We start from the raw sequence: 15,367 nt of genomic DNA on the forward strand, positions 1-15,367 counted from the left end.
GCCGATAGGGTGGGTAGTGAAGACATACCCTCAACTCTGAATAACAATGACAGGTTGGGAGGGTTGGTGGTATGTTTGTGTGAAAAGCAGGAATCCAGGAAGGTTGTTTGCTTTGCCAAGGCTTCTTACACGTGCAGCCGCGGCATGTGCTTGTGATTAGTGGATTAAATGTGCTGAAAGTGGAGATCAATAAAACAGCACTTGGAAATACAGCTCTTGTGAGACTCTGAGCACCAGCAGAACCTGGTTCACAGGATGATTGCCATGTAACAACTGTTACAGGGTCAGGCCAGATGGCTACAGAAGAGTGATAGAAGGCAGATTTATTAGTCCCAGATTAAGTAGATCCCTTTCCCCTGGGTAAGGTAACAGGGGCAGTTCCAGAACAAACAGGAATTTGCTGGAACCAGTTAAGGCAGGCAGGCTAATTAGGACACCTGGAGCCAATTAAGAAGAAGCTGCTAGAATCAATTAGGACAGACTGGCTAATCAGGACACCTGGTATAAAAAGGCTCTCACTCCAGTTAGCGAGGTGTGTGTAAGGAGCTGGGAGTGAGAGGACATGCTGCTGGAGGACTGCTGAGGAGTACAAGCATTAACAGATATCAGGAGGAAGAAGGACCTGTGGTGAGGATAAAGAAGGTGTTGGGAGGAGGTCATGGGGAAGTAGCTCAGGGAGTTGTAGCTGTCATGCAGCTGTTCCAGGAGGCACTCTAGACAGCTGCAGTCCACAGGGCCCTGGACTGGAACCCGGAGTAGAGGGCGGGCCCGGGTTCCCCCCAAACCTCCCAATTGACCTGGACTGTGGGTTCTACCAGAGGGGAAGGTCTCTGGGCTGTTCCCCAACCCACATGGTGAATCTCTGAGGCAAGCAAATCCGCCAATAAGTGCAGGACCCACCAAGATAGAGGAGGAACTTTGTCACACAACCCTACCCCATAAATACAACCTAGTAAGCCAAATGTTTCCATTTCTTAGTGTTCCCTATGGCTGTCAAGAGCGGTTGTCTCCTGGGTCAAGTGTAAAACAGCCCACAAACTTGCAGTCCATAGCTTAGGTCAGTGAGAATATGAAAACCCCCTTGGATACAGCGGTTGAGGCACCATAATACAATGCCACTACACTTTCCACAGGGATTCAGAATGCAACACCAGGCTGTATTTGGTCCGTACGTACCAAGTTGGTTGGCTGGAGGTGGAGACAGGGAGGAGTTTGAATCAGAAGCATTTGACAAGGTTTGCCTGCATGGGGTGAATGGTTTCTTATAATTAAAAGAGGCTGGCATTTAATCTCTCTGTCTACTGTATGTTAAGGCAGTAGAATGGTATTGGAAGAAAATGCACAAGGCTGTAGCCAGAGCATTTTCAACTGATTTAATATCAACTTTAGGCACAGATCTCAGCTCCTTACCTTGGCTGTGATAGACTCTCTGTTTTCCTGCATGTTAGAAATGGCTTCAGCAATCCGGGTGTGAATGGTACCAATTACAGTGTCTACATTGGATGGTCCATCAAACCGGTCAGCCACCAGCAGCATAGAATCTAGTAAAATAAGAGAGATGGAAACACCCTTTAAGTACATACTATACAAATCAAATTATAGTATAACTTAAAATGTACATACATTTATATTGGGAGGAATCAAGCATTTGCCCCTCAGTAGATGAAGGTGTTGAAGAACCTCTTCCAGGTTCTTGTATTGTGTGTACATTTTCAGTAGTTTCACACTCTGAATTTGGCAGCATTCAAAATAAGGCCCAAATGCATCACTAAGGGCACCCCTAGTTCCAGATGAACACCATAGGGAAGAAACAGCTATTACAGCATCTCTTTGCAGACTGCCACTACCTTACAAAATGACCAGAGAGCACTGGGTGTTCTACAGACAGGAATCTGTGCAGAAATATAAAGCAAGGACCTTGACCTAACCCTCTCTTACTGGCTTGCATTCAACTTTCAACCAAGTGCTGCAATGAATAGAACTTTGGAGATGGTGGTGTTTACACAAATTGCCCACAGACGGGTTTCATGAGTAATAGGCACGTGTATGGCTCCCATGCCCGGGACGGAGAAAAAAAAATTCCTCCCAGTGAATATTTCCCAAGCACCATTCTGGATTTGAGTGCTCTGGCAGGATAAAGCATGACCAGCAAGGGAAAATGTCTACCTCACATGTGGAGCAATAGAGCACAACACATGCAACTAAACTGGTAGGAGGGGAGGAGAAGTGGGTGAGGGGTGGGTGAAAGGTGCTCAGTGCTCTAAGCTGCTATTGATTTCAGCACTTCACAAGCTCTGGAGCTGAAATGACAATGGATCAGAGCACCATTCATCCATGTTCTAGAGGTTATTTACTGGATTTATGTCTTGCTGGATTTTACTAGCAACACAAGCTAATGCAGAAGGAAATTTTATATACGTGCAAGGTACTAGAGAACTACAAAAGAACATAGTGTGCATACAGGCTGATATCCTGAATGTCCAGAGAGACCAGAAACAAACAAGACCGTAGAGGTTAAAGGAATGGATTAAAAATGGGACTGTTTGTACACCGCCACCTGCAGGTTCATAACTACTGAAAACTGCCATCAAGTTCAGATTCTTCTTTTGAGAATTGCAGTGCGAAGTCTCCTCTTGATGTCTTTGTCTTTACTAAGAGATGCCATTCAGCTTCCTAGAAATGCAGCCCCTGCTCTATAAACACTGTATTGGCCTCTATGTTTATTTCATTGTATAGATCTGTGAGTGGAGTATAGCGGCACAAGAGTGAGTGGACTATCAGCACTGGATGGCTTGACAAAAGCTTAGGTTCGTATGAGCCATGCACGCTCTCCCTTATTCCACCCCGGGCATGCTCTGCCAATGCATCTCAACCCTGTTCTACTATATACACTGCTTTCCAAAGCAAGCCCCCTGCACCGCTAGTTTTGCATGCATCTAAATCTTGAACTGCAATCCTTCCACTCTGCTATTTCCTCTATTGAGTGCTCCAAAACAATAAATGGGATGACTCCAACACTGAGTCACACACCAGAACGCTACACATCCAGTACACAGGAAGAGATCGTGGTGTAAGTGAAGAATCCTGAAGTTTCTAATGAATCCTGTGCAGTGAATCATACTACAGATAGACTTAACAATAATGTCAATCAGCATTGCTTTTATTTTTAACCACATAGTTTGACATAAAAATATCTTATAACCACCTATTGGGTACTGGCACCTGTACTGATTTCAATGCACTTTTGCTTAACAAATAACCTAGACTACTGAATTGGATAAAATCAGATTGTGGAGGGAAATGGATGATGTTAACAAAACGCTTGGAAGCCCTGCTATCTGCCCATACAGAAAAATGATCTGTCTGCTCTAAGCTGTTTTTTCTTCCCAATATATAGAGGGTCAAATCCTGAGGTCCTAAACTCAAGGAAGCTACCATTCACTTCAGTGGGACTGAGCAAGTTCTATTCTAGTTCTTCTACTCTACCCATCAGTTGGTACCCAGACTGCTCTCAGGGGATGGTGTGGTATGGTACAAAGGCTTACTCAGCATGAGTATGTATTGCCAGCGTTCTTCACTCGGCACCCTCATGCATTCTGTACCTGTCACATGTTTCATAGTGATTTTGTTTTACAGAACTTACATTTATTTCTATTAGTACTACTTTCTGTGTCTTTAACCTGCAAAGCCAGGCTCCATTATACCAGCACCAAGAGTCCAACTGTACAGGGCTCAAAGAAGGAACAATTAATGCTTTTTATAGAAACCAATCTGGGCCCGATCCAAAACTCACTGAAATCAATGGAACAACTCCCATTGACTTCAAAGGGCTTGGGATGAGGCTCTTTCAGACACACACAACATATGGTGTCCCTAGCCTCTCTTTGTCAGAAGCTGGGAATGGGCAACAGGGGATGGATCACTTGGCGATTGCCTGTTCTGTTCATTCCCTCTGGGGCACCTGGCATTGGCCACTGTCGAAAGACAGGATACTGGGCTGGATGGACCTTTGGTCCGAGCCAGTATGGTGGTTCTTATGTTATGTTCTTATGGGGGTAATGTCCATAATAAAGGGCTTGATCTAAAGCTCAATGCAATTGGTTTAATAACACACACAACTCAGCTGACAATATTCTCTATATTATACTATCTAATGTTTATATTGTGGTAGCTCCTAGAGGCCAGCCAGGCTGGGGTCCCATTGTGCTAGGCACTGCACAAACATACAGAAAACACAGGCTGTGCCCCAACGTGCTTACAGGCTGAAAGACATGACACAGGCTGATGAGACAAACAAGCAGGCCAGAGCAGAGGGTAACAAAAATAACAGACTTTGCTCTAATCTTACCCAATGACTCAGGAGCAAGGATCACAAATTGCTACTTGCCCATGTCTACACTCTGGGATATGGCAGCTGCAAAGCCAGGGAGGGTTAGCTTGGGAGCATTTCTTGTTTATCATCAAATTAAAAGAACTGTTTTAGCTGTTTTTTAAACTTAATCAAGAACTGAAAAAAATTACCGTAGTTTCTCCATTAAAATGTTTTTGTATAGTAAAAGACAACAGCTGCTTTGATGTAGAAAAATCAAACATGCCACACAATTGTGTAATGGTTTTTTGGTATTTTCTGCCCCAGCTGCAATACTAAGGAACTGAAGTTTAACTCCCGCTCCTGTTTAGGAGTAGTAAAAGATTTTTCAAGAAAACTTTTCTGAACAATTTTAGCTTGTGGATGCATTAATTCTGGGGACACATATTGATAGATGAAAAGAAATCCCCAAAGTTATTGATAAAATTCAATCAATCACTCGCTGTAAATCATCTTCCTTAACTTGACCTGCCCTACTCTGCCCATATAATACAGTAGCTACATGTTTGTCATTACAATTTCACCTTCAACTACGAACAATGGGGTAAGAGTGAAGGTTGCAGAGTGGCAGTGAATTTCCACCCTTTGTTAAACATCCCGGCTATGTGACTTGCTTGAATTATGACCTTTAACATTACAGCGTGCAAGTACACTTTTAATACCGATCTGCTTTACTCCTAATGGTCAGCTACTGTCAAAAACAGTGTCTCTTGGGCAAGAAGAACCTGGAACAAGTGCAAAAAGCATACAGAAATGCCACCTAATCAATCAATTAGACTTGCAGATTGACCTTTCAGGAATGGTGGCCAGTCATTCTGCTGGGGCAAGATGGAGAGCAGTGACAGGTAACAATTGGCTTGTCCTTGTCAGAAAGGCTAATGCACAAACTCAAGGTTTAAACCCACGGAGCAGATGTTATCTCCTCTCCCCCACTCCTTTTAACCAGACTCACTAACCATTCTACTGGATTCACTTCCAATTAGTTGTGGTAACCTGCCATCTGGGTCATTAGAAATGAAAGCTAATTAGCATAAACTAATATGGATAAAAGCTGGCTGATGCATCATATGTAACAACAGCCTAAATTAATCTGAGCAGTGATTCAACTTTTACTTTGCAACATTCCATTGAAACAAAGAGACATGGCCTGAATGTGTGTTTTAACAATAATAGGCAGTAATATTGAGTAGAAAGACAGCTGAACTGTAAGAACAAGACAGCCGCTGAAGAGTCCGACAACAAAATACAGTTCTGTGAGTGCATAAAAGGAAGGAAGAAGAGTAAAAAATCTAGTTAAATGGACTGTGTTGAAATGCATACGAAAGATCTTACTTACTCATGTGCTATAATGATGGGCTACCATGATACTTTTCCTTCTTGAATTTACTTTATTTTGCTCTAAATCTGCTAGCTCAGACAGGTCCCAATCCAGCAATGAGCTGTGTGTGGACGGCTCCCTCCACCAAGGGGGACAATGGAACTCTGCACAGAAGGGTACAGCTAATGGCTAGAGTAGATGACTGGAGGCTCTGCCAGACTATGCAGTGTGCTCTGGCATGGATGCACCTCCGTTCTCCATGGGGATATCCCACATTGAGTGCCTTCTGGTGACGCTATCTGGCCACTGATACCCATTGCCTCGCCCTTCACTGGAATGACTGGCCCTACTACATGGAGTTGAAGAAAAAGAAAGGGATTTTTAAATTTATCCTCTCTGTATTCTTAGAAGTTAGGAGAGCTCTTGCTTCCTGCTCTCGAAAGGAACCGGCTCAAAAAGTCAGGGGCATCAGAAGGTTGCTGTACTAGGTGGATTTTTGACCCTGGGGCTGGCATACGAGTCCCTCAGTGGGTTAAACATTCTTGAGTGCTAAAGGTTTTCAGCATGACATACTGGCAGCACGAGGCCCAGGAGTGCAAATCCTGCCCTTTAGAGAAGCAGAGTTATAAGGCAGTTAGCAGAAAGTGCCCTGAGAGCAAGAGGAGTTGTGTGGTTGGATGCACACAGGGCCAGTTTTTTCAAAAGTAGGCTCCTACGCCTTGCCCTATGCCCAGAAGGCAACAAACAAGGGCTCTAGAGAAATGACTTCCAGAGCCCATGACCCCTTCAGTCCTGTTGCCAGCTCCTTCCCTTTTAAACCAAGGGGCTTCTCATTTGAGTGCTTCAGCTGTGTTTAGTTACCATGGGGCCACATAAGGAGAGGGCAAACTCTCACATAGCCAGGACCCAAACCAGGTAGGGCTTTCTGGTCAAAAACAAAACGGTGGCTTGGACCCCCTTCCCCCCCAAATAACCTGGCAGCCAGCCCTGACTAGAGAGCACAGGGCTAATGCCTGCCCTGCAAGGATCGTCATTAGCTAAGAAGGCTGCGGCCTTCTGAAAAAGGAGATATTTGTGACGAGCTTTCAGGAGTAGCTAAGCCCCATGATGAGTGCAGTGCCGTAACCTATGGTGGAGGTGACACAACCAAGGACACAAAATCATTCCATTTATAGCTATATTGGAGAATTACAACTGGCGGGTAGCAGAACTAAAACATCTTTGAAATGAAAAGAAAATGTATTCTTAAAAAATAACTTTCAGCTAATGGTCTGTTAAGGCGAAAAAAAAAGCCTGAATCCCAATTTGTGAGTGTTCATTATTATGGGCACATTGCCTATTACCTTATATTTATCTCCATTACGTTTCATTTCCCTGGTGTTAAACCAGTTATGCTGAAAATAAAAATCTCCTGGATGTGGACTAAGCTGCTTGCACCGTGCTTATTCACCGCTCAGCCCCACTTATATGTAATCAGTTAGTTTATCTGCAGATGCTGTCCTTGGGCTTATTTGTGAAAGTCAATTAGGAACAGCAAGGGGTCCTCTGACTTCCCACAGAGCTCCATTACTTCCAGTTGCAAGCGATACACAGATTCTGCGCCCTCCTCTCCCCCTCACCCCGCACACTCTGGCACTTCCCTGAATCCTTGTAGTTCACATTTAAAGCAGCAGCTTTTTATCATAGGCTTTCTGAAAATCCAATTTAATTATATACATTTTATAACTTTCCAAAAGAGATGCTCTGGCTCAGCCAGCAGGTATGGGCTAGAGGCAGGAATCACTGGGTGAGGTTCTTTAGCCTGCATTATGCAGGAGGTCAGTCTTGATCATAATGGCTCTTTCTGGCCTTAAAATCTGTGAATCATATCCTTAGGTAGACATACAGTCCACTTCATTGCAACAAGGCTCGTCACCTCCACAAAGTGAAAGATGCAGGATCTTCCTGGTGACTGCTGACCCATCACCTGATCGTGAAGAGTTTATAGTTTTGGCTACCATATAATTCCTTTGCTAAGCCTTTTTAACACAAGTTATGAAAGCTGTAACAGCAAGAAGGAGAACAAATAACTGAGTTATTAGGTTTGTTATGATTACAGACCTTTTGTATGAGCATGAGGCCTTGAGGGAGTACTTATGCTAAAGGCTGGGATTTAGCTGAAGAGTGTAGGCCTCAAGAAATAACCACAGGTCAGATATTTTGCACTCTCCTTCTAAGAGACAAATGAGTAACCCCACAAACAGGTACAGTACGCTACAGGATTCCACAAGAAGGGAGCTTTAGAGGGCTTTGGCAATTATGTTGCTATGGAGTATTAAGCAGTTAGATCTCATTTACGTATCGAAATTATTAAGAAATAAGTGACGTACATCATGAATATTAATGCTTGATGTTTAATTATGGACATCCTAAAGGCCTCATATGGATAGGGGCTGTTAATGATCTTATTATAATCAGGATAAAGGAGCAAATATGGTATATATCTGTACTACCACCATAAGAAAGGGTATAAAATACCACACCCCGTTCCCATTTCTGTGGGTTCATCCGGTCCCCGAGGCAGTGTAAATGGAATCAGAACCTCCTTTCTGATGGGTTACACTTACTTACCCTTCTGACTTTGTTTCCAGTGGTCTCCATAAGTTGTAAATATACACAATGCAAGACTGTAAGTATAAACAATATAGGAAACTACTTAACCACACTTATCTTAGTCATATAGTTGTACGTATTGATCCTTTCCCATGATTCCAATTATAGTTGTCTGTACTAAATAAAGTTTGTGTGCGTGCGTTTCACCAAATTACGTCTTGTCAATTAACTTTAAACAGCCACCTAGGAAAAGAACCTGTTATCTGTGACAAGTGCATATTGCATGCCAATATGTAATCTGATAAGTGTAATAATTGCTCAGACTACATTCCCTGACTGATTTCATTCTAGTTTTCTCCTAGTGTTGATTTTTTTGCTTTGCTGCTGAACTTGACCCCGCCCCCTCCACCCCACCTTCCTTTCCTATGCCATTTGTGTTTAAATATAAAGCAAATGAGCTTTATTTTCCTTTATATACGAGTCTTATTCCTCCAAACTCCACCCCACCCTTTTTGTTTTGAAGGAGCATTGTCAGGGTTGAAAGTCCTCAATTCTGACTCCTCTGTAGCCCATGGAAACAATTGTATTACTTTTCATTTCTACAGCACCTTCCACAGGAGGATCTAAAAGCGCTTTCCAATTTAATTTAGTTTACCCTTGGTACTCCTGGAGGACAGTACCACTCAGCCAGAATAAGGGCGGTAGAATCTGGCCCTAAGCCTCAAGAGGTGGGAAAGGCACAAGAATTAATTGAGTTGTTTTAATTGGTTTAATTGGAAAGAGTGTAGGGCTCTTGCCAGCCCAGTGCAGAAGACGCAATCTAAAGCGACAGGATTAGCTAGTGTAGCACATTCTCTGTAGTGATCTGACTGAGCCCATTACTCAAACACAGTAAAATGTCTTTCCAGTCCTTTTACAGTCCAGCTCTGAGGCAGAGAAATTTTAGCGTAAAAGGGTCTTACGCCCTTTTAACTGTTCTAATGGCACTTTATTCATTCTCTAATCCCTGTCTCACAAAGACTGAATATGAACTTCGGGGTGTGCGGAGGACTATGACAGAAACTCAACAGTTTTATTGGCACATAACTAGCTCTTCTTACCAATCAGGTTCCTCCATTCCGTGTCCAGGTCTGCTTGATTGGCCAGGCAGCCCTTCATGACGTTGTGACAGTAGTTGTTGCACGGCTTCACACTAGACATGCCCCGGCAATACGGACAGTACACCAGCTTCATTATGGCACGAGTGCACTCATGGCTAAGAGACACCTAAAAGAGGTGGAAGGGCAATTATTAATTATGGAAACAAGTGAAAGACTCTCCTTAAACAGGAAATTATACAGTGCATTATTTTAAAGCCCTAGTCAGATAGATTAAATTATACTGAGCTAAATTCATGCCCCATGTAACTAAATCATTTAAAATGTTTTGTGATGCAGTGGACAGGACTCTAGATTGAGGCAGGATTCTATTTTGGGTTGTGCCACTGACCTGTTGTGTGTCCTTGGGCAAGTCACTTTGTCATTCAGTACCTCTGTTTTCCCTCCCACCCTTCATCTCCCTTGTCTATTTAGACTGTAAGCTCTTCCAGTCTCTTTTTAGACAGTCTTTAGACTGTCTCTCACTGTATATGTCTTAATGCACCCTGTGATTACAGCACAAACCTACCCACTATATATTTGTGCAGTACTTAGCACAACGAGGCCCTAAGCTCGACTGGGGCTTCTATGCACTACCATAATGCAGCTACAGATGATGATAAAACCAAAGTAGCAAAAGAAGTGAATTTATATAGAGATGAAAATATTAGCTAATGGGATGGAATACAAAAATATACCAAAGAGCACATTAAATAATCAAATTATTATGACTGTATTATGACTTGTTTAGAGAAGTTCACAATACATGTTACAGCACTATAGCAGCGATATTACATTCCTATTCCTTCCTTGAGTATCTGCAGGGTGGGCCCTTTCACAACCAGTGAGAGCCAGTTTTACTAACCTGGCTCTCTCTGTCCTTTCTGTTTTCACTGTCCCTGTGTCATGACTGTGACCTGTAATTCTGCAACACTGTCACACTGTAACTCCTGCACCGGGAGAGTCTTTTATAAGCATCAGCAGGTTATTTTGTTAAGTAAGTGTCTTGTTTCAACCATCTGGCAGATGTGGATAGCCACAAGCTTCCTCCATGAACTTATATTGACTGCACTGACAGTTTGCTCCTGAAATGTGTACTGCCTCTTATGCGAGGCTGATCCCATGGGGGAGCCTGAACATTACAGGCATTCTGCTGGTGGCATAGGAAAGGAAGGTGGGGTGAAGAGCTTGCGAGGGTGATCCAAAGGGTCAGCCTGAACCATTTTGAAAATACCTGTAATTTGGGGTACTCCAAAGGTTTAAAGAAATTGCACTTGTAACATATTTTTGTGAGCCTCAGGGATAAACCATTTCTGGAAGGGATGGCTAACCAGCATCCAGACACGGGAGAAGGGGCTGATCAGCATTAGAGGAAGGGAAAGCCTCCATCTATAATTTGGTGCAGAACCAGATCAAGAAGCTCCTGAGAGCTCCCTGAAGAACACTCCCCTCCAACCCACTACTACAGTGCTGCAACCATTAGCTCAAATGGGACTCTGGCAAACCTGGTCAGTCCATAATATTAACTAGCATACCAATTTTTTTGGCCAATATCCATTTGCAATTTCCTTGTTAGGTGATTTAAAAGAAATGGCTTAATGTTCCTTTTTCAACCAATCAATCAAATGCCAGTAGCTTAGCACTCATGAGAAATTATGCAATAGCAAGAACAAACAAGTGTGATGGACGGGGAAATGCTCTGTCTTGAAAGAGATCCAAGTTGCAAGATTCAGTTTCCTTTTAAGCTTGCTGTGGTCCAAGAATAAGCAATACCGAGGCAGCTTTAGCATGCTCCCACTCTTCTGAGCCCACTGTTAGAGGTCCAGAGATAAAATCCCTAAGGTTTGTCTTCCTCAAACACTCTTCTCTATACCCCTTTATTTTTAGTATGCCTTGAAAAGGATGTCTCCACTCTGCTGGGTTTTTATTTTGAAGGAATGAATTAAAGGACCGCATGAGAAGTCTTCCTGAGGTTCAGATACCGTACAGACATCCCAGAACTGCTCCCCATGTTAAAAGTTAGAAGTAGGAGGTTTCAATTTCTTTGGTTTCTATAAAATGAAGTTTCTAAACCTCAGAAAACTGATGGGATAATGTAGAAAAATTCTCTCTCTGTACACAACAAATATCCACAGAAAGACCTGAGCCCAAATCCACTAAGGACTTAGTCATTGCACCTAACTTTTAGGTGCCCGGTCATTTTGGCTACATGTACACAGGAATAAAATACCCTCTACCCTTGCAGGATCCCGGAGCTTGGGCTCCAACCCAAGCCCCAACATCTACACAGTGATTTTTCAGCCCTGGAGCCTGAGCCCTGCGAGCCCAAGTCAGTTGACTCAGGCCAGCTGTGGGTTTGTTATCCCTGTGTTGACTTAGTCCCAGTGGAATCTACAAACCCTGGGTGAGGCCCTTCGGCTCCCTATACTATGCATGGGGACAGATAGCTGCCTGAGAATGGGATCCACAAAAGCCAGCTCACTAGGCAGGGAGCTGCCTAAACTAGCCAATGGGAGATGATGACAAGAGGTGTGAGTCCTACGCCCGGCCACTCCCATGGAGTTAGGCGCTTAGTCCGGGCTGGAGGGAGGCACCTATCTCGCTTGGGATCCACAGCTAGGAATCCTCGTCTAGAGTCAGGTGCCTAAGCGGTTTCTTGGCAGAACAGCAGCAGCACGTACCTGGCACCACACAAAACGACTGGAGGGAGGAGGCAGCCTCCCTTATAACCTCTAGCCCAGTGGTCAGGGAACTCACCCCAGAGGCAGGTTCAGTTCCCCATTCTGCCTGGTGACTACAGCGTCATTCTCACTCTTGCTGGCCCAATGTATATTTTAGTTATTTATACCAAGTGGAATGGCTTCAACAGAGGGACAACATCAGACTATCCCCAAGTTCATTGGTTAGGGCACTCACTTGAGAGGTAGGGGAAGCCAGTTCAAATCCTCTCACATGAGGCAGAGGTGGGAACTGAAGTGGGTTCTCTCACATCCTGGGTGATTTCCCTAAGAACTGGGCTGAAGACGATAAAGGTAGCTTCCTTTCTCCTCCACCCCCCCAGCTGTTTTCTGCAGAATTACATGTGGCTGGAGCATGCCTACCAGATCGGGCCCTGCAGGCGACACAGGCAATGTCTTCTCCTGGTTTCAGGATCATTCTAGAGTTCAGTTGGGGGTCTGGGCGGCTGCCTGAGGCAGCAGTGCACATGCCTAGAGACAGAAACTTAGGTGCCTTGGGGACTTTTTACAGTGAACATTTAGGCACCAAATGAGTTTCGCCAACTACAGGACACCTGTGATTGCAGTGGTGCCTAAACCTAAGTCCCTTTGTGGATCTGGGCCCTAATGCTTTAACTCTGCCAGATAAAGTACATACTAACCTGCCACAGAAATACTAAAACCTAGGGTGACCAGGTGTTCCCAAATGCCTCATCCCCAGCCCCAGCCCAGAGTCTGCACCCCCAGCCAGAGCCCTCACCCCCCCATACTCCAACCCTCTGCCCCAGACCAGAGCCCTCTCCTGCACTCTGAACCCCTCAGCCCCAGTCCGGAGCCCCCTTCTGCACCCCAAACCCCTCATCTCTGGCCCCACCCCAGAGCCCTCACCCTCTGTCGCATCCCAACCCACTGCCTCAGCCTGGAGCCCACTCCGGCACTCTGGACTCCTCATTTCTGACCCCACCCTAGAGCCCACACCCCCAGCCAGAGCCCTCATCCCCTCCTGCACCCCAGCCCCCTGAGCCAGCCCAGTGAAAATGAGCGAGTGGGTGAGGGTGCGGAGAGTGAATGACAGAGGGAGTGGGGATGGAGTGAGCAGGGCGGGGCCTCGGAGAAGGGGTGGGGCATGGGCGGGCATTGGAAGAGTGGCGGGGCAGCAGGCAGGGCAAGGGTGTTCGGTTTTGTGAGAGTAGAAAGTTGGCAACCCTACTAAGACCTCAACCTTGAAGAAAACTGAAAAAGTTTAAAAGCTTTGCTCTCTCTTTTAAAAGAGCTTCTTCTTTTGTTACCACTGCAAACACACACAAACAGAACCAAAGGGGTAAAATTAGTGCACTCATTCTTCAAATCCCTGCTACAAGGTACTAAAATGCGTATTTAATCACTGGGATTAAATTGGTTTAAAAAGTGTAATGCTCCCTTCACACCAGCAGGTGGGGCTTTTACCCTACTCAAGTAACAGATGAGGAAAAGTTTGAGAAACAAACCAAAACTCCATCCACCACTTATTAACCTAAGACAACAACAAGGTACAATGAAAATATCATTTAAAATGTAAGATTTTCTTATAAAACACAGGACTTGAATAAAATGCACCGAATGTTAAATGCGGGGACAACAGTTAAGAGTAGATGAAATATAAATGCATGCTAGAAATAGCTAACACCAGCCAGAAGCAGACTATTCAACTTGAAATACTGGAAATTCAGTCTGGAAGGGAGTGCTACTTTTTCTTCTAATGAGTCTTCACCAGAGCTCTACTGTGAAAATCCAGTATAAGAATTAAACTTGCATGCTTGTGAATGCTTACAAGAAAGTATTCTGAGGAGAACTTTGCTATTTTTCCAGACCTGCAGAAGAGCTCTGTGGAGTTTGAAGGTTTGTCCCTTTCACTAATAGAAGTTCTACAACAGAAGATATTACCTCGCCCACCTTGTCTCTCTGATTACTTAACTTACTCATGGATATTTTTCTTTTCAAAGTGAATTTAATGCTCACAAAGCCAGTGGAGACGGACATACCCCCCGTCCCAGGACAGCCCCAGCACGGGCAGCAACTCTATAGTCTCCAGGATGCTCTGCCTCTACACAGACTTGATAAGACCATCTGTGTGTGAGGATAGTTAATGCTCCGTGCTAGTCACTCCATGTCCTTGCTGCCAAAATTAGCAAACAAGGGTGCAACTATTGTTATTTCCTGTGATGTAATCCACTGTCCTGCAACCGGCCTCCTATAGGCCACTCAACAGCTGTCAGAGGGTCATAGCTTGGCTAGCCAGCTAACCATCACACATGATGCAGAAGCATCCTAAAAAAGCAACTGCTTGCTTACTGTTCACATCTGTCTTTGGATGGCCGTTTCAGATGATGTACTAAGCACAAAGAACACTGCCTGGAGTTTCGAGCTAAGCTCCTGAGAGTAGGAAAAAAACTATGCCTTTACCGCATAACTGAGCGAACATGACTTGGATGTCAGACAGAGAATATTTGTGCATGGCCAATTTGTCATTCTTGCAAAGTGACTTTTTCCACCAGAGGGACACTTTAATGCCACATCGTACAAGACAGCTTGGAGGCAGTGTGCATAGCGCAGTACGGTGCAATATCCACCCATGTAAACCCTTCTGCATTTACCTGTCCTATGTTTAAGCCTGGCAGAATTCGATTAAAAAATTTTTTTTTTCCACAGATAATATCAATGTATATTGTTAAACAATTTTTCAATTTTTTTTATTGATTTACATTTTCAATATATATGTTTCACTGTTGTGGGCAATTATGGGAGGTCAGACAATTATTTAATGACCGTAGGCACGGAGATTAAAAAAATTAAAGCTTTATATCCATTAAAACATAAATAGTCAATATCACATGTCAAAATATACAAAGTAAATATCCTTAAATCAAACTCTATTGAGTTCTCAAGCAGCATTTTTCTTATATTGCCTATCTGTAAATTTCAATTATCATCGATGGAAATATTTTTTGTCAGTTTGTGCGTGTATGATGACATTGGCGTTTACTAACATTTACCAATAAAAATGGAACCCTTCTAAACCTACCTATGTTATCCCTTTCCCCTGTGCCTGTCCCTGCTGTATACACAGTAGGTGATTTATTCATGCACCAACTGTTGATGTTAAAATGATCTCTCCCTTAAATCTGTCAGATTGTGAGTGTTCAACTTTATCTCTGAGCAGCAAGGATTAGTAGTAGTCTCTGCTGGTATCCAGATG

At 43.9% G+C, this 15,367-nt stretch overlaps 1 protein-coding gene across 1 annotated transcript in view; it reads right to left on the minus strand.

Annotated features, from left to right (window-relative positions):
- GPC1 (glypican 1) overlaps nt 1-15,367 on the minus strand; it is a gene marked incomplete at its 5' end in the record, with an annotated part of 59,369 nt that overhangs the window by 21,424 nt on the left and 22,578 nt on the right. Inside the window, 2 exons of the mRNA XM_026649883.1 lie at nt 1,411-1,541; nt 9,380-9,545. Of these exons, the coding sequence (XP_026505668.1) occupies nt 1,411-1,541; nt 9,380-9,545 (297 nt within the window). The remainder of the gene's footprint in view (nt 1-1,410; nt 1,542-9,379; nt 9,546-15,367) is intronic.

Source organism: Terrapene carolina, unplaced genomic scaffold, assembly GCF_002925995.2.
Source record: "Terrapene carolina triunguis isolate 2854851 unplaced genomic scaffold, T_m_triunguis-2.0 Scaffold88, whole genome shotgun sequence".
In the NCBI taxonomy this organism is placed as follows: Eukaryota; Metazoa; Chordata; order Testudines; family Emydidae; genus Terrapene; species Terrapene triunguis.